Source organism: Pseudorasbora parva, chromosome 12, assembly GCF_024679245.1.
Source record: "Pseudorasbora parva isolate DD20220531a chromosome 12, ASM2467924v1, whole genome shotgun sequence".
Classification (NCBI taxonomy): Eukaryota; Metazoa; Chordata; class Actinopteri; order Cypriniformes; family Gobionidae; genus Pseudorasbora; species Pseudorasbora parva.
The window spans coordinates 4,765,022-4,790,147 of record NC_090183.1 but is presented as its reverse complement, the minus strand read 5'-3'; the positions used below and the strand labels follow the sequence as shown (position 1 = coordinate 4,790,147).

The 25,126-nt window shown below is 38.4% G+C and overlaps 1 protein-coding gene across 1 annotated transcript in view; it reads left to right on the top strand.

The window, feature by feature from the left end:
* The window catches only part of plxna1b (plexin A1b), a 150,535-nt gene that overhangs the window by 25,946 nt on the left and 99,463 nt on the right, over nucleotides 1–25,126 (top strand). The window contains exons 2-3 of the mRNA XM_067458837.1: nucleotides 14,244–15,601; nucleotides 20,093–20,275. Coding sequence (XP_067314938.1) covers nucleotides 14,426–15,601; nucleotides 20,093–20,275 — 1,359 coding nt within the window. The 5' untranslated portion in view covers nucleotides 14,244–14,425. The remainder of the gene's footprint in view (nucleotides 1–14,243; nucleotides 15,602–20,092; nucleotides 20,276–25,126) is intronic.

Below are 25,126 nucleotides of genomic sequence, written 5' to 3'. Positions count from 1 at the left end.
GCAATTGGATAGTCCTTCAACCAATCAGACCACAAGAGGCGTGATCAACAGACGACGACCCATCTCTTCTCTATCTGTCATCGTGTTAAACCCACCAATAGCGCGCCAGCTGGATAAGCCAGTCTGTGATTGGTTCCCACAAAAGTGTAAGAAGCAGAAGAAATGAATGTACGAGTTTCCAGACCGAGTTGCCGGGTGAATTCTAATCGCCGGCAGATCAGCATGGGTTTACCCTGCCTAAAAATGCTGCATTTAGTTGATCAAAAAATCTGTAATATTGTGAAATATTATTACAATTTAAAATAAATGATTGCTATGTGAATATATGTTAGTCATTTATGGCTTTGATCAAAGCTGAATTTTCAGCATCATTACTCCAGTCTTCAGTGTCACATGATCCTTCAGATGATCCTTTAAGTTTAATAATGACACCCTAGTTTGAGATATTTACTAAGCCACTTTTTGTTAGTAGTTGAATAGATAATAGTAAGCTACTCTTAAAACAAACAAAACGTTGTTTAAATTCAGTTAGAAGTTGTTTGAGTTAGAAGTTTAAGATGTGTATGTTTACACAAGTTACCTGTATCTTATGTAAATGTTGAGGTTTGAGAGGACAAAACGTGTGTGTGTGTGTGTGTGTGTGTGTGTGTGTGTGTGTGTTAGCGGTAAAGAAGTGGAGCTAGTCTGTCTGGTTTGGTCACTGTTTGGAGGTTTATGAACCGGTTGGTTTATTGTCTCTTGTTGAGCTTCAGGTTGAAGTTTGATGAACTGCACAGATATATGGGATACAGACACTCTTTCTCACGGTTTAGCATTTCTTGTCAAGTCAATTGCCTCTTTGAGTGTTCACGATGTGATTAAACTAACATAAAATATTAAAGTATGTGTCGTCATTCTAACATCCAAAATGCAAATGATCATAGTACTTTTCCAGAAATATACTTTTAGTGTCATGTTTAATACAATAGTACAATTAATACAAGATAAAGGTTATTTATTGGCATTGATGGCTTCTATGATGGTACTTTTCTATTGCGCAAAAATATTCTTCATAGTGAAAAAAGGACTCTGGACCACAAAACCAGTCATAAGGGTCACATTTTTGAAATCTAAATGTTTATGATAGGAGAGTATTTGGTCGAGATACTATTTGAAAATCTGGAATCTGAGGGTGTGCATAAATCTAAATATTAAGAAAATTGCCTTTGAAGTTGTCCAAATAAAGTCCTTAGCAATTCATATTACTACTCATAATACATTTGTATTAATAATTTACTAAATATATTCATGGAACATGATCTTTACTGATTTTTTGCATTAAAAAAGATAATTTTAACCCATTGCCACAAATATACCCGTGAGACTTATGACTGGTTTTGTGGTCCAGGGTCACAATGGTCTTCACACACACTAAGAGAAAAGAGTTCTTTGTGGAACCAAGAATGGTTCTAAATGGCATCACTGCATCTTTTTTTAAGAATGTACATTTTCATAGACTTCTTTCATTGAGTTCTTTAAGACAACTGCATTTGTGTGAATTCAGGTGTTCATAATAATACCAATTTCTTTTCGACTTCATAATCTTAATTTTCTATTATTAAAGTTTGCAAGCATCTAAATGTGTGACATCACCTTTCCCTGATATCACAATCAGCACCTGTTTCATTCCCCCTCTCTCTCTCTCTCTCTCTCTCTCTCTCTCTCTCTCTCTCTCTCTCTCTCTCTCTCTCTCTCTCTCTCTCTCTCTCTCTCTCTCTCTCTCTCTCTCTCTCTCTCTCTCTCTCTCTCTCTCTCTCTCTCTCTCTCTCTCTCTGTGTGTGTGTGCAGGGGCACAAATCTGCAATTCAATTTGCAACAGTTATAAATTTGTGTTTAAGATGCAAATGTAGCCTTTCTGATAATGAGAATGCTAAACAGAGAGGAGGGAGTCCAGAGCGCTCACACGCATCATTCATTAGCTCACAGTAATCGTGTTGACACACACACACACACACACACACACACACACACAGAGCAAATGAGACGCAAGACAGAATAGAATTATCTGTCTGTAAAGGTCACAAAATGAGAGTTGAGACGGCAGGAAAACAAATCGGAATGGAAAATGCCACTATTCTGAAACTGTTCTCTAGTGCAGAGAGAGAGAGACAGGAAACCACTGGAAATCGTTCATTTTCTATGAGTTAACTTTTTATAGTATAGTCAGTTTGTTTGATAGTTGTGCAGGAGATGTTCACCTGCTCTTCATGCATCCGAGTTCATTTGAATCACTCCCACAATGCACTGCTGTACTCAAAAAAACAATGTATGCGTTTCTAAATTCACTTAATTTCCTTATTTGCATAACAGCATGTGACTGGAATTTAAAGTGCACCATAATCAGTCATTGGCAAAAAGCGCAATGGATATGATGTAATAATCGCGACAAGGTCTGTGCCGCTCCGAGAGAGAGATGTGTGAGTCAAGGCAACGTTACGCCTGTTTTACTAGTTTATCAGAGGTTCTCTCTGTCATGCATATGCATGTATGCAAATAGGCACGCGTGTGTATGCACATCATCACGCTGTTCTAAGCTTGAGTGCTCAGATGTGTTTCTTCCTGTCTCATTCCTCCGCTGTCGTGGAAGGTGACGAACCAGCTTGATTTAAATAACAACTGTGAGCTATCTTGTGTTTTTATCTCTAAACACACACAGCTGTACGTGCAATACAATATCTTATGCATCACTGACCACGTGAAAAGCAGGTAAGGGGAAAGACGGCAGGAAAGAGAGAAGGACAGACAGCGTTCACTCGTTCTCCGGTTCCTCTCTTTTCCTTTGGAGTGTTTAATAGACTGAACCCTCGCAGCAAACCGCAGCACAAGTCATCAGCACAGGGGATTCTGGGTAACACTCTCGTAATCCCAATAGCTAGGTGATGTAATGGAAGGTTTTTGGTCATCTTGGCTTGTTTTGAAGTAATTTGAGACAAAACTGGTTTTCTCTTTCATGGTCTGAAGGTTGATGATATTAATGAATGTCCATGAACGCTGTCGGTTCACAGTCCTAGACAAACCACTCAGCTGTGAAGGACTTGCATGAAGTCCAATATTAAACAGAGGATGTGGGATGTTCAGCAAACACTCACTTTCACAGTGCCATGTCTGTTTACCAAAACAGTGAAAGTTTGAAGGTCACACACTCATTCAGTTGCACCAGCTTCCATTTATTTGTGATGACAGGAAGGGTGGTGGGCCAAAATCTTTTATTTTATTTCACAATATACATAATAGTTATTTTCACTTGAAATAAAGATTTTATGATCTCAATTTATTATTACTATTTTAAGTTTAATAATTAAAAAAAAAAGCGAATACTTTCCTAAAAAACTAACAAGCTTACCGAAGAAGACAAGTAAGCTGATAAAGAAAACAAAGTACAATAGAACAGACACAAACGAAATAGACCTGAAAAACTTCAAGCACTAGAAATACTGCATGTATAATCAAATAAACTATGCATAGTCTTTACCGTTTAAATTAGATACACATTTATTCATATTAAAGTTACAAAAGTGATTCAGTCAAGAGCATTGAGGGATTTTCTCCTGTGGCTTGATTAGCATTAATAATGAAAGCAGGTACCTTTGGATACTGTCACTTTAAGAACGCCTGCATTGATCCAATATACTTGCGCATTTTCTTTCTACACTGTTTGTCTTTTACTTGAAAAGACATGGTCATTTTGACACATAAGTATGTGTACCAGTTCAAGCCCGATTAGGTGGCCGTAAATTTTGAAAATTCAATACGTAAAAACACATGCAAATGATACCCTTTCGTGACACAGCAGCGTAACCGTGATAGAGATGATCGTCCAAAAATCTGTACTGGTTGACACATTTTTACTGGTTAATCATGTCTACCAGTGTATCACCCACCCCTAATTAACATTAGTGCACTAACCACCTCCATTAAGACTTTTTAAGTCTATTCAAAATTGATAATATATAAAATATAAATATATAAATTCATCTGGCACACACTAGCATGCTCACTTTTGGCCTTTCAGTGGCAACACGGCTATAGATCACGACAGTGGGGTTCTGGAAGCCAAAATGCCATTCCTTTTCTCCAAAGGGGAATTGATTTTTGATAACTTATAAACCTTTTAAGACCTACTGTGGGCTAAGTGGTTGTTAATCAATCATATGTGCTTCTGTTGAAGCCATCAGCCAGTGTTTTCGGATAATTGTTTAACTGCGGAATTCCTGGAGAAAACTACATTACACTTGATTCTGAAAAGAAATCTCCACCAATCAGAACGGAGACGCGCAAATTGCACCAAAAGGACAATTTAGCCCCATCCTCTCCCAGTCAGTGGCCAACACGATTGGGGTAGTTTCTGCCGTGATTCAGCAGGTTTTCAAAGGAACTTGGGCTGGTTTTGTTAGGCAATCCTGGCAACCCTGGAGTCAGTATTTCCTACACAAACTACTATACTTTTCCTGATTTTTTTTCATTGAATTGTCATTCACAGACAGTGCTTCATGGGATTGAAGTTTGTTCCATGACTAAAGCCTTTAAGTTCACAGTCCTGTACCTTTTGTCTTTTTGTCAACCTTTTGCTTCAAGCCAATGTTTGTAATGTTCAGATTCGCCTCATAGCTTGTTGGCTTGGTTCATGGCTTATAACTTTTAAACAAATACTTTTTTTTTAAATGGGTGTTTGTGTGTGTGTGTGTGTGGGGGGGGGGGGGGGGGGTCATGACTAAAATCAGTGGTAAGATGATCTGATAAAATCTTCAGATGTCAGACCTCTGCCAAACTTTCTTTCAACTTTTATTTTCATTTTACGACTGAATGTTTTCATTCATTTTGTTGCTGCAGTGTTTTGTTTGGTTGCTAGGGTGTTGTGAGCGGTTGCTGGGTGGTTTAGATCAGATAATGGGATCATGTAATAGTTTTATAGGTATAGATGTTTTATTATAAATGTGTTGTGGTAGATATCTCTCTACATGTCTGTTTGCTTTGCCACATGAGTGCAGTAATCTTGACATGCGCGCGGGTCAAATACACATTTCTGAAAGCTTTAGAGCAGGAGACGCGGGGGGACTTTACTCCTCAATGGGGGGTAAGAGGGCTGGACTGGGTTAGGCATTAAAGGGATGAGTGGAAACAACATCTGTTTATTCCCCTGCATTTCTTCAGCTATAACTACAGTAAAACAGTGCTTGTATGGTTTTAGATTCTAAAGTAACTTGCAATGTTTGAAGAAAATCATTTTAATTTATTATGATTTTACTGTAGTAATTAACTGTGGTATTATTGGGGGAAACTATGGTAAATATTATGCATACAGTGTTGGATTATCATGTGCGTTAATATATTCTTACTCCTCCGTGCGCTGGCCAGCACTGTATCATCTGTGTACTGATGGATAAACACACATGTTGAGTTTAGCATGCAGTCGTTTGTCTGAGGCTTACGGTGTTTAATTAGTGGGATAATGAGATGTGAAATGACCGTGTCATTGCTGACTGGCCACTTCCTGTGAACTCGTGTTTGCCTTCCCATCCTACATCGCGCAGTTTAAAAGGGCAGAAATGTCATTATTTAAGCAGTTAAAAGTGAATGAAGTGGTGTCATTCAGCAGATCTCCTGAAACTTGTCTTGTCTGCAGAGGACCAACCAACTGAACCTCAAGCTCAAATTCAATTTCAGAGATGAAATTGTGTGTTCATCTGTGTTCCTGAATTACCCAAATATTATATAGGCCTTTTGCATTTAATCCTAAACAGCATTTTGTATACTTAGTTGTTTAAAACAGCAAGTGCCGTCCAGTTAGTTTGTCACACTGCAAAGTCATGTCTAGCACGTTGCATTGTGGGATTCAGAATCCGCAATGTGCTCTGTTCTGCACACTTGGCAAATACAGAACATATTTCGGGAATGTATATTGTGTGCGGAATGCTTATTGTACACTCTTAGAAGAAGTTCTATCAGGTGTTACGTATTTGGAACCCGTATAGAATCCTTTTTAAGGGTTCATTCAAAAGAACACTTGAGGGTTCTTTGTAACCAGGTAAAAGGTGGAACCTTTTAGGGATTCATTCATTATCATTTGTTTTGTCCTTTCCGGATTAAATATTTCATATTATTGACAAACATTTCACTGCATTATTCAGTGTATTCAAATGAATGCACGTGAATGATCACAAAATTCAAGATATGGGGGTTAGAAAATGTATATATTTCTCATTATATGTAGTTAATCAATATCACGCAGAGTGATTTTAGTTTTTCTCCTCCAAAAATCAGCATGATTATATTAAGTCACTACAACAGTTTAATAAACAATAATTTAATTACAACTACAAAATGTTGCACAATAATCTTATATATGAATTAGGGCTGCACGTTTTCAAGTTTTTCATTAACCGTTAACCGAGGCCCTTAGCGGTTAATACTCGGTTAACCATAGTGTGCGTCAGGGTTATTTTTAGTTTATTAATTTGACGACCACCATCTCCGTAGTGAACGCGCCTATAGAGAGAAATGCACATCATGGATTACACAATCAGAGAGTAGCCTATTTCTTTTCGTTTTAAATTGTTAAAAGACATTTCAAGTTTCTAAAGATCTATTTCATGTCTGCGAGGCGTACGCTGAGTTTCGTTAAATTAGGATGAGATGCGCTCCAGTTCACGAGCAATGCGAGTGGCCGCGAGGGCGCCTGCACGATTAGAGCATGTAACGTTAGTAAAATATGCAGCCGAGAATGATTCACACAGACTCAGCGTTTGACTCGCGCGGCTGAGCCTCTCCCGGCAGAGAGTTCAAGCATCTGTGGACTCGTCCCTTCAGCTCTGGCCATCTTGCTTTCAGTCCGCGATCAGCTTTTTTGTTTTCTTCATTACAGTTAAAGTAACGTCTGCTTTTCTCTAGTCATTCACAAGTTTCTCACTTCAAACTTTCTTTCTTCTGATCCGTTATGCACAGCGCGCGCGGCTCCCGCTCTGCTTCTGCCCTAATGCGACTTTTAGTCCAGTGCGACGTATGTTATTTTCCTTTTCATGACGCATATTTTGACTGATGCGACTCATACTCCGGAGCAACTTATAGCCTGAAAAATGCGGTAAGCACTGCATTGCAATACTTGCATTTCGCCCCGTCACTCTCATTTTTAAAGTGCTCCCACGCTTTCTTTGCCCGCTTAGAAAGCTGGTGATGACTTCTTCTTGTGGATACTACCCTAACCCTATGGATACTACAAATGTCTGGGAGCGCTCTGGCGGTCTATAGGGGTGCAAACATTTATTACAACTAAATTCAAGGCACGTCATTGACGCCACTTAACCAAGCAAAATGTTTCACTCGGTTACGCAATTTTTAACGGTTAATCGGTCAATCGGTTAACCATGGACACCCCTAATATGAATGGATAATAGCCCAAAGGACCTTTGTGACAAAAGTGTTCTTTCTTGTCATTTATAGAACCTTTTAGCATAAGTTGAGTAAAGAACCCTGTGGTTCTATATGGAACCCCAACAAACCCTTTTTTCTAAGAGTGTATAGTCTTTTTAAAAAAGTATTCTTTATAGTTTTTCTGTTTTCTTTCTACCCGAGACTACTTGTTTATATGAGTATATTGCTTTTGTGTGTGCTTTATACACGTGAGCAGCATCTCTTTCGGTGTGTATTCTCGCTCCATCTGAGAGGCGAGTTCTGTAATTGATATGCCACAAGTAATAAATCAGCCGGCGGCCTGCCACCACTCGCCATTATCTGAGGAGACGGGTTTAGAGGTCTGTCCGCAGTGTGTGTATGTGGATTTATGCTCTGTTTTCTAAAGCAGAAGGGTTGTGAGAAGACTCGCAGAATAACGTGTCCTCGGGCAGCTGTGGGAAAAATGGGGAATGAATTGACTTCCATATTAACTCCGTCTCGTGTTCATGCCGAATGTGCTCCAGTCACAGCGGTTGTTTCGCTTGTGTGTGGCGGTTTCTAGGGGTGAAAGGTTTTTGTATTTTATATTTTGCTTAAAGAAAATTAAGATGTTTTTGCAGTGCATTGTATTTTCATGCTGTTTTTCATTTATGTAATTATGTTCATTTAATAAAACATTTAAAAAAATCTGCATATTGTTATTGGGTGCTTGTAGATAGAGCTGCACAATATATCCAAATCATTAAAATATTGTGATACGCGTATAGCAGTGGCTTATGATTAACTGAATAATTTTAATACTTAAAAAAAGTTACGTAATGTTAATTTAAGCTTGACGCAGATAGCAGAGAGTAGACTGGACACATGACATGATGTTACAAACGTGTGGTACTATGCATGCAGTTACAGGGATAGTTCACTTTAAAATGACAGTTCTGTCATCCTTTACTCACCCTCAAGTTGTTTTAAACCTGTATGAGTTTCTTTCTTCAGCTGAACACAAGAGAAGATATTTTGAAGAATGTCAGTAACCAAACAGTTAACTGGAGCCATTGACTAAAGTAGGAAAAAAAATACTATGGAAGTCAATGGCTCTAGTTAACTGTTTGGTTACTGACATTCTTCAAACTATCTTTCCTTGTGTTCAGCTGAAAAAAAAAGAAATTTCATATAGGTTTAAAACAACTTGAGGGTAAGTAAAGGATGACACAATTTTCATTTTAAAGTGAACTATCCCTTTAAATAGAGTTAAGTGCAAAGATCTTCCACACACCTCTCAGACAGCATTCAATCCCGAATTTAGTTGTATAACCTTGATTGTATTTGTGTGAAAGAATCTCATATACAACTAGGATGGCTTGAGGGTGAGTACATTGAGATAATGTTCATTTTTGGTGTGACGTGTAACAGTGTATTGGATCAGTGCTTTAGCTCTTAAAGTGACAGCAGCCTTATAAAGCTGCTGCTATCTGTCATTATTGTTAATCAAACAACAAAAGACAAAGAGAAAATCACTCACTGCTCTTGTCTGAACATTGAAGACTAAGCAGTTTTATTTATTTATTTTACATTTGATTGAACAAGTTATCACTTCACAGTTTTCTTCAATATCAAGCAGTCCTACTTGTAAGTAAATAAAGCTTGTGGTAGATGTGCCGGTACATGCAGGTTCTAGGGTTATGTGTTTGCACAATAGTCTGCGGTTTTCAGGGAGGATGTGTGCAAGCGGCTCATTTGACTGACACAAGTAGAAACAGATGCCACTGATAATATTGAGCTAGTCTGAGATATGTGAGATCTATAAACAAGAACATCTATGATAGCAGCAGCTTGCACAGACAGATAATTATTCAGCGGCTGATTCAGACACTTGCACATTCATTGATTGGTGTCATTTATGCACTTTCTGATCGTCTGAAGTGCAGGTACTCATGGGAAATTGGTGAATTTAAAAGTGGAAGATGAGAACGTAAGATGAAAGAAGGCATTCAGGGATGTTAGGCAAGAATTTCTTTCATCTCTTGATGAGATTGATAATTCCCTTAAGTTGTCAGACATTTATGAGGCATTCTGGTATACATCTTTTTCATTCTTACACTTTATCTCTAAACTCACAACAAATACTTCTGTGTAGATAATTTTAACCATTCCAATGCCTGATAACAGTCTGAGGACACACAGATGCCATTTGGTTTGATATTTACAGTCAACTCTGTCACGACCGATCCGCTTAAATGAAGAGAAATGAGGTTGGGAATCTAGTGCAGGTTTCTGCCTCTTTCTATTTTTCTATTCTTTTACTCTGTTTTGCATGCAAATGCACACACAGTAATTCAAAAGAGACATCGTATGACTTCCCTTACAGTACAGTGGTGGCACTGTAGTAAAATTTTGGTAATAATTGTATAGTACTGAATGGTTACCATATATTGTGGTGCTTAAACAAATACACAATGCAACTATGGATTATGTCCAAAAACATGGTAATATGATATACTATGGTACATTTTGTTAGTGTTAAAGAGCCAACTGGCTCTACATTTTATGGCTTCCTATAAAATGTATGAATACAGTGATAAAATAACCACTAGCTATTAGCCACTACTATCATAACAGATTCTGAAAGCGTCTTTATGCTGTTTGAAGGAGAACTATATTACTGTACTGTGGTTTGACAGTACTAACAATGAACATTTTTGGTTACACCAGTAATGCTATGGTTACTAATTGTAAGGAAAATAACAAAGTAGAAAAATAAGAAAGTAGCCTAATTCAAATTCCCTGTATAAAGTATGATAGTAGCTGATCTCTGAAATTGAATTTGAGCTTGAGGTTCAGTTGGTTGGTCCTCTGCAGACAGACAGGAATAATTTCCCTTCTCTGGTCCATTTTTGCGCACGTTTCTGGAGATCTGCTGAATGACGCCACTTCCCATCATCTCGTCCTTGGGGAATGATGGACAGATAAGAAGGGCCACAGCCACCAGAACAGGAAAAAAGCAATGGAGATAAGAAATAGGCAAAGAAAAGGATTGAGAAAGGAAAACATTCCTCCTATTTTTCTTCTGCCCTATCTCCTCTTTTTATTTCCTTTATCTTTCACAGTTTTCGCTTGCCTCCGGCTTTCTCCTGTTGCTGAGATTTTCCTGTTTTTGTCATTCCTTCTCCTAGTTTTTTCCAGTGGTAATGGTGAACTCAGATTTGGATTTATTTTCTGTCATCAGCACTATTGCAATTTGTTTTCCTAACAATTAATTGGGTTGTATTTTTGTATGGAGTGCTTTTTATCCAAAAAACTACAGGTGTAGTTCCTGTAACCCTGTGTTCCTGTAACTGTGGTTTCATGGCCACCCTTTGACTTTCCAGTCCAGATCTTTATTCACCGTAAAATTAGTGTTGGATTTGTTCATTTGTAAATGATGGTGGATTTGAAGCCAGTGCCCTGCAGAGTTTAGCTCAAACCCTGATCAAACACACCGTCCTGTACTGTTCTAGTAACTCTGAAGACTTCAATTGGCTTGTTCTGGTGTCTTTGATTGGGGTGAGCTGAACCAGAGCTTGGTTTGCGGAACCGTGATCTAAACTTAGGGCCCAGTTAATACAAATAATTGTTGTATAGCATGTTTATTAGAGCAGTTTACTCAATATATCTGTCACGTTACAAAATAATTTTGGATTAAATAATTAGGGATGCAGGGAATATTCGGCCAACGAATATTTTTGCCCGAAAATGGCCCAAAAGTGCATTCTCAATTTTCGGCTGAAAGACTTTCATCACGAAACAATACGGCCGAAATGTTGTGATGACGCAAACAGAAACCGCGACCTGCACGTGCTCGTCTAAAGCAACATGTCTGCGGTGTGGACGTATGTGGTTCATCTCACATCTGATGATGCATCTATAATATAATATGGGTTGTAACTTGAAAATAATACTTTGTTTCTGTCGATGGATACACGTGCTGGCTCATCAGTGATACGTTACAACAACAATGGCCTCTTTTTGTGTCAATATGATGTGTGAATATGACCAGTCATTTCCGCCGTCATCACCTGGGTGTAGAGCCAGAAGATGTGAATGGAAAAATTTGTCTCTGTGCACTCATCTGAGAGTACGCACTTGCCTCACAGCGCGCAAATAATGAGTTGTCTTTCAAGTCTTGCACTTAAACTCACACAGAAAAGAATGTCAACATGTCCATCTTGATGAGTATCCAAGCAGACATGGTCTGTGTATGCCTTAAGTGAACTGTATACAGCATTTCCCTGCATTAGGTCTTAAAGGGGCAGTAACCTTTACTCTGTTTAATGTCAAACAAAAGATAAGCACTGCTCTTGAATGAATAGCTTTTGTAAGTTTAATAAGGATTCATCTTTAATTTAAACAGTTATTTTACATTTGATTACTTTATTCAATTTCTGTACCTGAAAAGTAATGTTAGACGTACTGAGAAAAAATTGAAATGCACTTGACCTAAATGCACTTTGTTTTTATGAGAGGACATTTAATTTTAAAACCTTTCTGCAGGCCAGTAGGCCTGTACATTATTATTTAATGTACACGAGTGAGGTCGTTACACATTTTATTTTTGCATTGTTGCAATGTGCTAAATAAATATTTGCATAATTTGTAAATTATTTATTATTTGAAACTTTAATATTATTTTATGCAATTGCAATGCCTTAATTTTAGCAAAGTTAGTACACAGTCATAGCCATAAATGCAATGGTACTGATAATTGGCATACTTTCTTCCTTGGTTTCCTCTTTTTCGGTTTCGGCCAAGATTTTTGATTTTGGTACATCCCTATACATAATCATGGTGCATATATACACTCTAAAAAATAATTCAGTGGCTTAGTAAATATCACAGTAATAATTAACTTTATTAACTTAATAAAATCTCTCAATATCATTTACTTGATGGTTTTAGTTAAACATACCAAAATAATTGACTAAAAATCCAACAGTTAATTTTGTCTAAAATTTATAGTTATATTTAAGTTTTTTTCACTAAAATAATTTAGTATTCAAATAACCAATTATTTATTTTAAATATACTTAATACATTTGTGAAATTTATTTCAAAATATTTGAGAATGGAAAATTAAACCGATCTGTTTCAAGAACCACAAATATTACTTAATTAAAATCAAGATTATTAATATTTAACACACACTGAAGAAATTGAGTAAGTTTACTCGATTAAAACAATGCACCCCTCCCCCACCCTCTGACGTGACGACAGCTCGACGGTTGAGTGAGTGCGGATATTTGAATTCTCCTCAGTCACCAGAGCAGTTTCTTCTTCTCAGCGTGCAGAATTGGGGCATTTCCTCTGTGAAATTCAGGTTTGTATGTTTTTTTTTTTTAAATCTATATAATCATTACTGTGCTAAAAGGCATTTTATTTAATTCAAAACAACATACAGGGACAGTGTGAGTCACCTTAAGTTAACGTGTGGTGTTGGTCTTTGAAACGCCTGCTGTGTGGCTCAAAACACACAACTTTATTCGTGAAGATAATGAATATAATGAATTTGGATGATAAAATCTTATTAAAACTGGGCACTGTTTGTTTATTGTCAGGTTATGGAGTCTGGCGCCTCGCAGCATCTTTCAGCTACAAATGAAACGCAGGACAGCGGTCTCAAGTTCAAAGTCCACCAGCAGACCGCTAACGTTAGTCCATCTCAGGCTCGAGAAACAGCGCTGATACGGTGGAAATGGGATAACAGACCGGTTGATTACACTTGAATTACTTTTAAATGTTTAATTTTTACTTCTAAAATGTTTGTTACATGAGTTTAAATGTTGTAAAATAACTGTTATTCTTTACATGTCAAAACAGTAGCCTAATATATGCTGTAACATTATTGCTGTACTCGTCGACAATAAAGGCCATGTCATGTATAAGTGTGTTTGTGTGGACTGTGGAGTATTTTACAAAGGTTTAGAGGAAATTAAAGTTATACTATACAAGTTAGTAATACTCATAAATAAAAACAGTTCATATTAGTCATAAATATTGGTTTTTAAAATGCTTTTTACCCAATTTTTTCTACTCAATTGAATTTGTTAATGTAACAAATGCAGTTACTCAGATCTACTTAATTTTTTTACTTACATTTACTCAGTTCATATGGTGTCTATAATTGATTTCACTGCTTTAAAATTTACTCAAGTTTTTTAGTGTAAAAATGTTTCACCAAAAAAATTGAGTAAATCATAGTATTAGTTTTTAGAGTGTAGTAATCACTATAATGCATAGATGAATCAAGCATTGTGGAACTTGTTTAGAAATAGTTTTGCAATTGGTTTTCTCAAAGTGTGAATTAGAAAAAGAAAAGTTGTATGAATTATTTAAAGTTTACTTGAAACAGGACTGTAATTTTCTTGCCCTTGTAATGTTCAGAACAACTTCAAGCATCTCAGACCTCAGACTTGTTTTCAGGGCCCTTTTTAAGCTACTCTGTTATGTACTTGCATACTTGATCTTCACAAAGCTGCTGTCATAGACTTTGTGATGATGGATGTCTTATGCCTGTACTGAAGCGGGTCCAACTCTGCAGCTGTGGTGTTGTTTAGTGAAGAGTTTGTTTACAGTGCATCTCCAATCCATCTTCACCCTCGGAGCTATCAGTCTTGGTAATTAAAAGTTGACACGGTTCGCCTCATTTGGCCACGCGGTTCTAAATGATTTGTTCCGAACTTGATATTGTCTCGACTCTTTCCCCACTGTTTGACTTTGAGAAATAATGCATAATGAATTAGATATGTTTCATTTGTACTCATAATGTGTTTTTTACCCTGCAGGAGCCCCGGACGAGGAATTGAGGTGGATGTTGGAGTGGATGACTGTTGTGTGAGAAGTCAAGGAAGTGTGGAATCGACTAGGCTTGTGCTGCCTCCCTTTCTTATTTATTGAGTGGGTTTAAAAGATTGAGGACTTATAGCGTGGACCACCTCATCCTTCACTTGCGAGGACCAGCGCAGATATGTGGCCTCAGCAGGGGCCGCAATGCATTATTAGCCCAAGGATGGTAATGCTCCTTGGGCTGCTGACTATCTGCATTTCCCCTTACCTTTCTGAAGGAGCACCAGAGCCATTTAAGTCCTTCTTGCCCCATGACTGGGGTCTGACGCATTTAGCCATCCATAACAAGACAGGAGATGTGTATGTTGGTGCAGTAAACTGGATCTACAAGCTCTCTAGCAACTTGACCAAGTTGAGGAGTCATGAGACGGGTCCGTCAGTAGACAACGAGAAATGCTATCCACCTCCGAGTGTACAGTTATGCCCCCATGACCTTTCCCCAAATAATAATGTGAACAAGCTGCTGCTAATAGACTATCCCCAAAACCGACTCATTGCTTGTGGAAGCCTCTCACAAGGCATCTGTCAGTTTCTGCGCCTGGATAACCTTTTCAAGCTTGGCGAGCCACAACACCGGAAGGAACACTACCTCTCCAGCGTCACTGAGTCAGGAACCATGTCCGGCGTTATCATCTCTGAGGGTCATATCAGCAAGCTTTTCATTGGGACCCCCATTGATGGGAAATCGGAGTACTTCCCAACACTTTCCAGCCGTAAGTTGATGGCCAATGAGGAGGATGCTGACATGTTCAGCTTTGTCCACCAGGACGAGTTTGTCTCGTCCCAGCTGAAGATCCCTTCGGATACACTGTCCAAATTCCCCGCATTTGACATCTACTACATATACAGCTTTAGCAGTGAACAGTTTGTCTACTACTTGACCTTGCAGCTGGATACCCAACTAACTTCTCCTGATGCCAGCGGAGAACAATTCTTCACCTCTAAGATTGTCCGACTCTGTATCGATGATCCCAGGTTTTATTCCTACGTGGAGTTCCCAATCGGATGCACCAAAGATGGTGTTGAATATCGTCTGATTCAGGATGCCTACTTAAGCAAACCCGGAAGGCAACTTGCAAACTCTTTGGGAGTGTCTGAACAAGAGGACATATTGTTTACAGTCTTCTCCCAAGGCCAGAAGAACCGGGCCAAACCCCCAAAAGAGACCGCGCTCTGCCTGTTCACACTAACCCGAATCAAGGAGAAGATCAAGGAAAGGATTCAATCATGCTATAGAGGAGAGGGCAGGCTGTCTTTGCCCTGGCTACTCAACAAGGAGCTACCATGCATCAACTCGGTAAGTCTCTGATGGCAGGCCATTAAGACACACTGCATGGCTGTGACGATTGATTTGTTGGGTTGGATGAATGGGTGTGCTTCAGTAATGTCCTCTGCTAAAGTTCAGCTTCCATTATCTTGGTGCAAGGGTGATTGTGATTAGATATAAGTGGAGAAATTGTACTAACGACTAGGGTCGTTAGGGTAGGACAACTGGGAACGTTGGGGAGTGGCCTAGTAAAGTCCTCAACTCCAGTCCTGGAGACCCACCTACTAGTGTTTTAGATAGCACTACCTAAATTTAACTTATTAGCTTCTTGGTGTGTTGAATATGGAGACATCTAAAACATTCCTTACTGGAGTTGAGAAAAACTGCTCTATATTAGATGTATTGGGCTGGGATGCAAATTTAAGGACAACACTAGATAAGACTACAGTACAACTATTGTCAAGAACCTCGACTACACTATTAGCTTGTGTCTAATAGTCTAACTTCATTAAAATGTTGTAGAATATAAATATCACAAGCACTCTTCCTGTCACCCACCTCCTGTTTCCTTTTGCGTCCGTTCTCTCTCACTGTCTTTCTCCCAAGTGCTTCCATTATTCAGTCAGACAGGAACATCATTAGGGGAGTTGAGTAAATTTCATGAGTTGCTCTCTCGCTCATGCTTTCTAATTCGTTTAGCGAAGCTTGATCCCATCTTCTCTGCCATCATGGTCCTCTGGGACCAGGGCTTGCTTTTCGTCCTCGCGTTCGCTCGCTCTTAATCTCTCTCTCCTCATTCGTCTCTGTTCGTCTCACTCGCTCTGTCTTTCTTGGGGCTTTCATTGGCAAAGAATGGCTTTCATTTAACCAAGCACTCAGAGATAAAGATCCCCATTTTTATTTTTCTGACTCATTCCAAATCGGTTTGATCTTTTTCCCTTTCTTTATATTCAAAGTCTGTCTGTAGAGCTCTAAGCGATTGGATTAATAGAGAACGAAATACATTTTTGAGAAGCAAAACAGCGGCTGAATGCGTGATGTCTATATACACTAACACTAGGCATCGTAGATTTTTTTCTTTCTGGTTTTATAGAGCTCAAATGAATTATAATAGACTCTTGACAGCGTGCTTACACACTGTGAAACAGTTAGGGAACATTCAAGATGGTTGTCTAGTCATCCAACAACTAACTAGCCAATTAGTGAAGTAGATTAGGGAGTTCAGTTCTGCTTTTAAATAGAGATCATTATTGCCTTGCGAGTCAATTTTTAATTTCAGCATTTCAACCTAAGTCCAAAACGTGTACACTCTATAGGGTGTTGTGGAGTTTTTTTTGGAGCCTTTCTTTCTTTTTATTAGATTTTTATGCTAGTTTAAAGCAACTTGTTAGAAAAATGTTATCTAAATGGAAATCAGTGACTGCTTGTCTTTGTAGTCCATGTAAAAAAAAATAAAAAAATCAATATTGTTTTTCCGAACAAATGTTCTTTAATCTTTACCAGATTAAATATTGCTTAATTTGATGTCATGGCATTGTTTAATTTTTTTATTGTTGTTTTTGGCCTCCTGCTTGACGTCAGCGATTAAGTACACTGCATGAACCTATTTAAAGAAGTATTCTTACTCACAGGAACACCGAAATCAGCCGTTTAAATCTCATCGGTACAGAATGTTGAAAATCTGGTGCTGCTCGAATGATTCACACCGATCAGATCAGGGCAGTGTTTCATCTAACTAGTTTAACACATTAAATGATTAGAATGTGATTTATATATAGTCACATGCCTCTCTCTCTCTCTCTCCTTCTGGAATGTGGTGTGTTTTGTTTGGTTTCGCCTCTGCCCTCGGCAGACACATAATCAGCAGTCTGAAAACATCACACACACACTTATTGTTGTGGTGGCGTTATGCTTGTGTGTGTGTGTGTGTGTGTGTTTGGTATGTCTTCTTTCTGCAACCTGTTTAGTCCTGCATTAGTTCTTCACCTCACTAGTAAAGTGTGAAACTGTGTTTGTGTGTGAGAGAATGTAATTACTTTAGCACACATACTTTTGAGCGAATGTAATGCTCATCTTCTCTGTGTGACCCTTGAGGATTGAGAGAATACTGCATCACATCAGCCGTCAATCGAGTGTGAAATAGCAGCGGCACTAGAGCTCTGTTCCAAAATCCAAAAGGCGTCATAGAAGGCAGCATAAGGTCTTTGTGTCATGAACACCTGAGATGACTGCTTTGGGGCAGGTTTCATTTTAAGGCATCGCATACACTATCAGTCAAAAAAGTTTGAAATCAGTAAGATTTTTATTTTTTCGGGAAAAAAATGTATTCAGTAAAGGACACATTAAATTATCAACAGTAAATTATAAATAATCCATTCATAATGCTATTGCTATTTCAAATACATTTCTATTCATCAAAGAATTCAAAAAAATCAAATGCACGGTAAAATCAAGGTTTCCATAAAAATCTGAAGTGGCACAACTGTTTTAAACAACGATGATCATAATTGTTTCTTGAGCAGTAAATGTTTATCATATTAGAATGATTTCTGGAGGATCATGACACTGAAGAGTGAAGACTGGAGTAATGATGCTGAAAATACAGCTTTGATCACAGGAATAAATGACATTTTACAATATATTCACATAGAAAGCAGATATTCGAAATTGTAATAATATTTCATAATATAACTGTTTTATTAGCCTGACAAGCCTGACCCACATCAAGATGTTTGGTCTGGAAACTCACCATTGACAGCTCAAAATTCGAGGTGCGGGATAAACGGTTGTCTTTCAAACTCCCTCTGCACGCGATAGGATAGCGCTACAACCAACCAGAGCAACGGAGGTGAAGCAGAGCCAGTTGACAGATTAAACATTCACCGTATCCCGTCGGCAAAACTCAGAACACATCTTCCCTTCTTAAGAATGACTTCAGTGCCGTTCTTTGTTCTTTTCTCAGAGAAAAGCTTAACTCCAAGTCTTCCTGAGTCGTGGTCAAAGCTGATTCGAAAGACCGCCGTTCACCAGTTTCTGTGTTTACTGGAAGCACACAAACGCAACTCGGCAGTCGTCATTATGGCCCCGCCCACCGACTCTATACACGATGTGATTGGCCCGGCAAGAGTTAGGCGAATACAGCTCAGAAGAGTATTGAGAGTTGCTAGACGACACTCACGGGCAGATTAGATTTGCTGCCGCTAGGGTGCGTCTAGATTTCTAGGCTAGTGTTTTATTGTATTTTTGATCAAATAAATAAATGCAGCCTTTGTGAGGAAAAAATACTTTTCAAAAAATTTTGAATGTTAGTGCACCTCTTTAGAGAAGACAGTCTCATACTTAGTAAAAAAATAAACCTATCCAATACCAATTTCCACTAGTTTTTAGGTTCTGGCATTTTCATGGGGATTTGCCTTTATTCTAATAGTTAAAAGTCAGACTACACAAGAAGACTGATATTTAAATAAGCTCAGCTCATGATGGCATAAAGATGTTGAATTAAATTACTTTTGATGTCTTCAAAGCTATAAATCTCTCTCTCTCTCTCTCTCTCTCTCTCTCTCTCTCTCTCTCTCTCTCTCTCTCTCTCTCTCTCTCTCTCTCTCTCTCTCTCTCTCTCTCTCTCTGTCTCTGAAGTGTCTGACTGCTTGACATCAGGTTTTTAGCTCAGAGGAGAAAGTGAGTTTGCTAAGTGAATTGATGCCCGTCTGACTCCTTCCTCTTTCTTTTCTTCTGTTTCCTTTTTTCCTGCTGTGAGGTAGAGACTCTTCTGGATGAATTAAGACAGAAAGAAAAAACAAAGAGAGAAGGGGAGGTGAAGAGAGAAAAGACAGAGAGAAAGAAAGGTTATTGATGTGTAACTGTGCGGCTTTAGAGGACACACACACACACACACACACACGTTAACTTAGCTTTCTGAATGAGCACATACCACAGACTGTTGTTTATATATAAAGTAAAGACCTAACCTAAAGTCTAACCCTAAAAGAAAACATTTCAATTGAATGTTTCTGACTTTTTAAATGTCACGAGTGGGAGTAGTGTCAAATTTTGCCTATTTTTCCCCCCAACATGGTACAGCTGTAAAGTATGGAAAGTTAGCCACATATATGTAACCTTTTATTCAAACTCTTTTCAAAATATGGGGTGGGAAATGTGTGGAATTTAGTGAATGGATGGCATTCACATTCTGTGGGCTCGGATACATAATGTTCAACTGTCTGTGATCTCTCGCTCTCTCTCTCTTATGGAAAATAACAAGTACAGTACATTTATTTTTATTGTAAATATGTTAGCCTGAATATGTTGTCCTCACATCACACTTCCAGGGTTTCCTGCAATACAGTGACCTTGCTTTTCCGTTTTGGCATCCATGTAATATGTGTGTGTGTGTGGATGTGTGTGAGAAGTCTTCCGCTGAGACTGTTTTTAGGAAAACCCACCCTGACGGCCCATCTTAACCAGCCATTGACCTTTTTGGTGGAGTCCCTTCTCTAATTCTACTGCGTTTGTCTGTTTCAGCCGCTCCAGATCGACGATAATTTCTGCGGGCAGGATTTTAACCAGCCTCTAGGGGGCACCAGCACTATCGAGGGCGTTCCGCTCTTCATAGACAAAGATGAAGGAATGACTTCGGTCGCTGCTTACGATTATCGCGGGAACACAGTGGTTTTCACTGGAACGCGCAACGGCCGAATGAAGAAGGTAAGAGTCGTGCAGCTCTAGATTCGATTGTCTTTTTGTTCACTTAACACATTGTGGAACGGAAGAAGGAAGTCTGAAGAGGTTTGTGATGCAACTCTTGGTGTGTTGTCTTTTGTGTTGTAAATTTGTTTAAAGGTCCCGTTCTTCGCGTGTTTTCGAAGCTTTGATTATGTTTACAGTGTGTAATATAACATGAGTTCATGTTTCGCGTGTAAAAAAACAGTATTTTTCACACAATATACTTAACTGTATACCGCTGTTTCCTCTGTCCTAAAAACGGTCTGATGATTTCCTTGTTCTATGAAGTCCCTCCTTCAGAACTACGTAACGAGTTCTGATTAGGCCAGCGCTTCCCGCGCTGTGATTGGACAGCAGCTTAGCACACGTTGCCCGGAAAGGTCCCGCCTCTTATGGTAGATACGCGCACTCAATGTTATTGGAAAAATGTCTATATTGCCTTATCAATTTGAGCCGGAATCAGACCCGGAGAATATCGAAGAGAATCGATTACAACCTGCTCAGGAAAGACTTTTGCTGGATGTTTCAGAATGGTCAGCTGTCTATTCAGTAGTTCAAACTGATCATAACAAACACCAACAATCGATGGTGTCTGAATGAATTACTTCACTTTTATATGCTAAGTTTTTCGGATTAGTTTCAATTACCATCTAACGTTAGTTAACAAAGCTAAACAGCGTTGCACTTTGTGTCATGAGTTACATATACTGTTAAACGGACCGACTTAAATAATAAAATACACTTACCGGATGTCCACCATAACCAACGCCTTCTCCAGACAAAGAGGGAACTGCGTCATCTTTCAAGAATAACCTTTCTGCAAATCCGGCATTAAACTGATTGAGATTGAGGAAACAGTCCTCAGCAAAATGTGCTGCACATAGTTTTAAATTGTGATTATAATTTTCCGGAACCGAGTTAACCGTAGCCATTGATCTCTGACAGCGTCCGTGGGAAGGCCAAACAAAGGTGATTTGACTCCGGGATGAAAATAACAGCGTTTCAATGGCATGGCGACAAACACACTCTACAAAAACAACGCTTCCTATTCTCGACCTGCGAGAGCAAAAGGACAACGCCCCCGAGTTTGCGTGTTCTTGTGGGCGGAGGGTTCGTCAACAAAAGGTTTTAGTTGCGTCATTAAAGCAGGAAGTGCAGCGGTGTAGTCCAAACCGGCCGTTCGCTGTAGGCTTTGAAAGGGAACTTCTGTTAAATAAAATATCTCGCTTGGCATTGAACTTTGAGCTTTATAATTTTACAGGTATTATTTATGCTCTAACAGCAACATTACACACTAACTAAAGTTTGAGAGATGGAATCGGAAAGAATGGGACCTTTAAAGTTGCTACGACGAAATGGAAACCATCAACTAAATCAGAACGATCCTGTTTATTTTCTTAATGGCTGTTCCCAGTCATGTTGTGAATGATTTATCAGCGCACAATTATTCTAAAGATAAAGAAAGATTGTTTAATTTTCATGTTATAATGCTGATTAGATTCAGGTGTTGTGCTTGGGACTGTTTGTAACTATTGTTTACTACCAATAGTGTTTTATACAGTCTAGATGTGTTCAGCAGACATTTGGAGATGATTTAGTAAGTGCATTGTTGCGCTGTGCTTTTCATTGTTTATAGTTGATTGCTATCAATGTTAGGATTTAGGCATTGCACTGATGTGCTGTGGGAACTGGTTTTCAGACCTCAGACATCAACCACTCATGTTGACGTATAATTTGCATGTTTTCACGATATGTCGGACAATATTTGAATGATTGGATTTGGCCAGTTTAGTACTAGATCACACTTTGTATTGCATTGTACTCCACTAGATGAATCCCTTGCTTGTGTTATTCTCATTTGTATGTATTTTGATGTTGTTTTATAGGCTTTTGGAACTGTGTGAATTTGCTGAAGTGTTCAAAAGTAAATGGTAGTTTGGCAACATTACTTATTTTTGCCGTTTTGAAGTGTGAAATGTGCCGTATGCATCAGGTGGGGGTATGTGTGTGTATGATGAGCTCAGAATTCATCAGTGTGTGAGTGTTAGAGGCTCACAGGAGTGGAAGGACTCACTGAAGCGTCACATGATGGATTTACTGAGATGTGAAATGGAGGACAGACTCTGTCCATCCCTGAGAGACGGACTGAAGATGTGAATGAAATATCCAGCAGCTTTGTGTTATGAGTGTGTGACAGTCAGTCACAGAAGTGCTCTTATCACACGACGTCTTGCACTTTTTTTTGTTTCAGGTTTATCTGTTTGTAGTGTTTAGTACCCATTTCACATTTAAATGGAATGGGAAATATCAAAATAAAACCGAAGGCCCTGGTATTAAGTAGCGTTTGGTTGCATAGCTTTCGTTTTTGAGCTTGTCCATTTTCAACCACTTTCAGAGGTAGTCAGAAACGCATTCAAACAGCCACAAAACACATCTGCTCTCCGCCGACTGACCGAATGCGTTAATTTTATGGGAAATGCGTTATCCAGGGATTGAAGACCCAAATTTGGTCCTGGAGACGAAAAACGTACCAAGCACAATGTTCTCTCACCATTCCTGATTTCCAACACACACTCGGCATTCGGCTGGTCTTGTGGCTGTCAGAGCAGAAACGAAAGCTGATGCTCTCATTATGTTTTTCAGTCGTGAGCTTATTTCATCCAGTAGATCAAAAGACAGAAGTGGTCGAAAGTGAACAAAAGAGATGTCCCTCGTCTGTTTGTGTTCCGATCGACTAAACGCATCTTAATACCAGGTTTAAATGGGCATATTTTAAAACAGTAATAATAACTATAAAAGTGATACTAAAATAACACTGATACACTGATTAGCTCCTGTAGGTAAATAACTAGAAGAATAAGAAAGTGCAGTAAAATGTAAACTATAAATATAGTGATGAATAATATGATGGCAACTATCATTTTGCCATATGAAGCAGCATTACAGTTTTTGGTGTATAGTGTTCATGCGATATACTGACCAATATTTGGCTTTTTTTTAAATAGCCAAAGTCTTATGTTTGGACAATAAATGTGTTTTATATTATTCCAAAAAAATTGGTAACACTTCGCAATAAGGTTTCATTATGCATTAGTTAACATGAACTAACCATGAACAACACCGGCATTAGTTAATCTGTTAACATTAATCTTTGTTAACATTAGTTAATAAAATTCCAGCTGTTCATGGTTTGTTCATGTTGACATTTTCACGGTGCATTAACTAATGTTAACAAGATTTTAATAATGTGTTAGTAAATGTTGATATTAACATTAAAAAAGATATATAAATGCTTTGTAAGTGCAGTTCATGTTAAATAATAAACCTTGTTGAAAAGTGTTACCAATTTTTTTTACGTTGCAATCTGAAACTATAAAAAAGGTCTGCACCAAAATATTTTATTAAGTGGAGATAAAAAAGTACAAACGTTTCGTTACTTTGCCTTCGTCAATGCTGCAATTTGAAGAATAAATGTTTATTTTACTGATTTTTTTAAAGTTAAGTTTCTCAATAATTTTTTTAATGCTGTATTTACAATTATTTTAACAAATATAATATATTACGGCTTTATATCAGCTGTACCTTTAGCCCAACTTTTATAGTTTTTTAATTCGCAAAACGTAACTTTTATTACATTTAAACATTAGAGAACAACAAGAAATGAGATACTACAGAGGAATAGTTTAAATAAAAAATCTTCTGTAATGTAAGAGCGTTGTTTTTAATGGAGAAGTATTTGGAAGTGATGATGTTGATCTGGCAGTCTGGTTTCAATTTAAGATGTATTGCTTTGTGAATATAGTTTTCCCATCATACAAATGAAGTTTAAAACAACACCATTCATTGTTGAAGCTAGAAATATTTGATGTAAAAGCAGAGATAAAATGCCAAACACACTTGGCTTTAGAGAAACATTGCCTTCAGAGAGCACTTTTCGCATTTGTTGCATCTCCTGCAATGCATACAGAAGGATAGAGTTTTTTCTGGGTCTTCTGAAATTGTTTAGTTAGTTGGTACTGAGGAGTTTAGTCTTACACTAGTTCTAATCAGGCAGGCGCAATTAAATACAATTCCTTCCATTTTAATTCTCGAGAGATTGTCTACATGGAGAGACCATTTCTTGAGCTCCACATAAGTGTATAGTAAACATTTCACACCGTCGCTGGTTAGGACTGTTTTAGATGTTCGTGTGTGTGTCTGGCTGCGCTGAACCTGGATTAATCCTGCTGATCTGGGCACAAGTAACCCATCTTGAGCTCTCCCCGTCTGGGTTTACCACGCTAGATAATTCAGTCTGGTCAAATCAACAACAGATGGACAAGCCAACTGGGCCACACACACACACACGCAGACAGCGGTCTAAACTCACAGTAAAGTCCGCCAGCCTCCCTCTCTCTGAGTAATAATGTTGTTAATTATGGCCCCTATGCTGCTGCGTCTGTGAGCGGATTCCTCCGTTGAGCTTATTCTGGCCTTGAGTGTCAGTAGCAGGTGTGTGTTTGCCCTCGGTTACGACAGACCCTGAATCAGTGTCAATTATACAGCAAAACTAATGTAAATGATTTCGACAGAGCTGATGCATATTGCGTCTTCTGACGCTAATCCTCAGAGTTGATTTGAGCTGTTTTTAGAAGTTAAACTTCCTGTAAGCTCTGGATTGATCTACTGACCCACTGACCTGTTGACCTGTGACCTCAACAGATGACCGTTTATTAAGACACTTGATCTCCGTCTCGATTCGTCTCGCTCACTCTTTCTAATAATGTGGTAGTGGTTGAATGCTTGCATGCTGTTTGAATCCGTTATTAGTGCTGTTTATGATCACTATTCCTC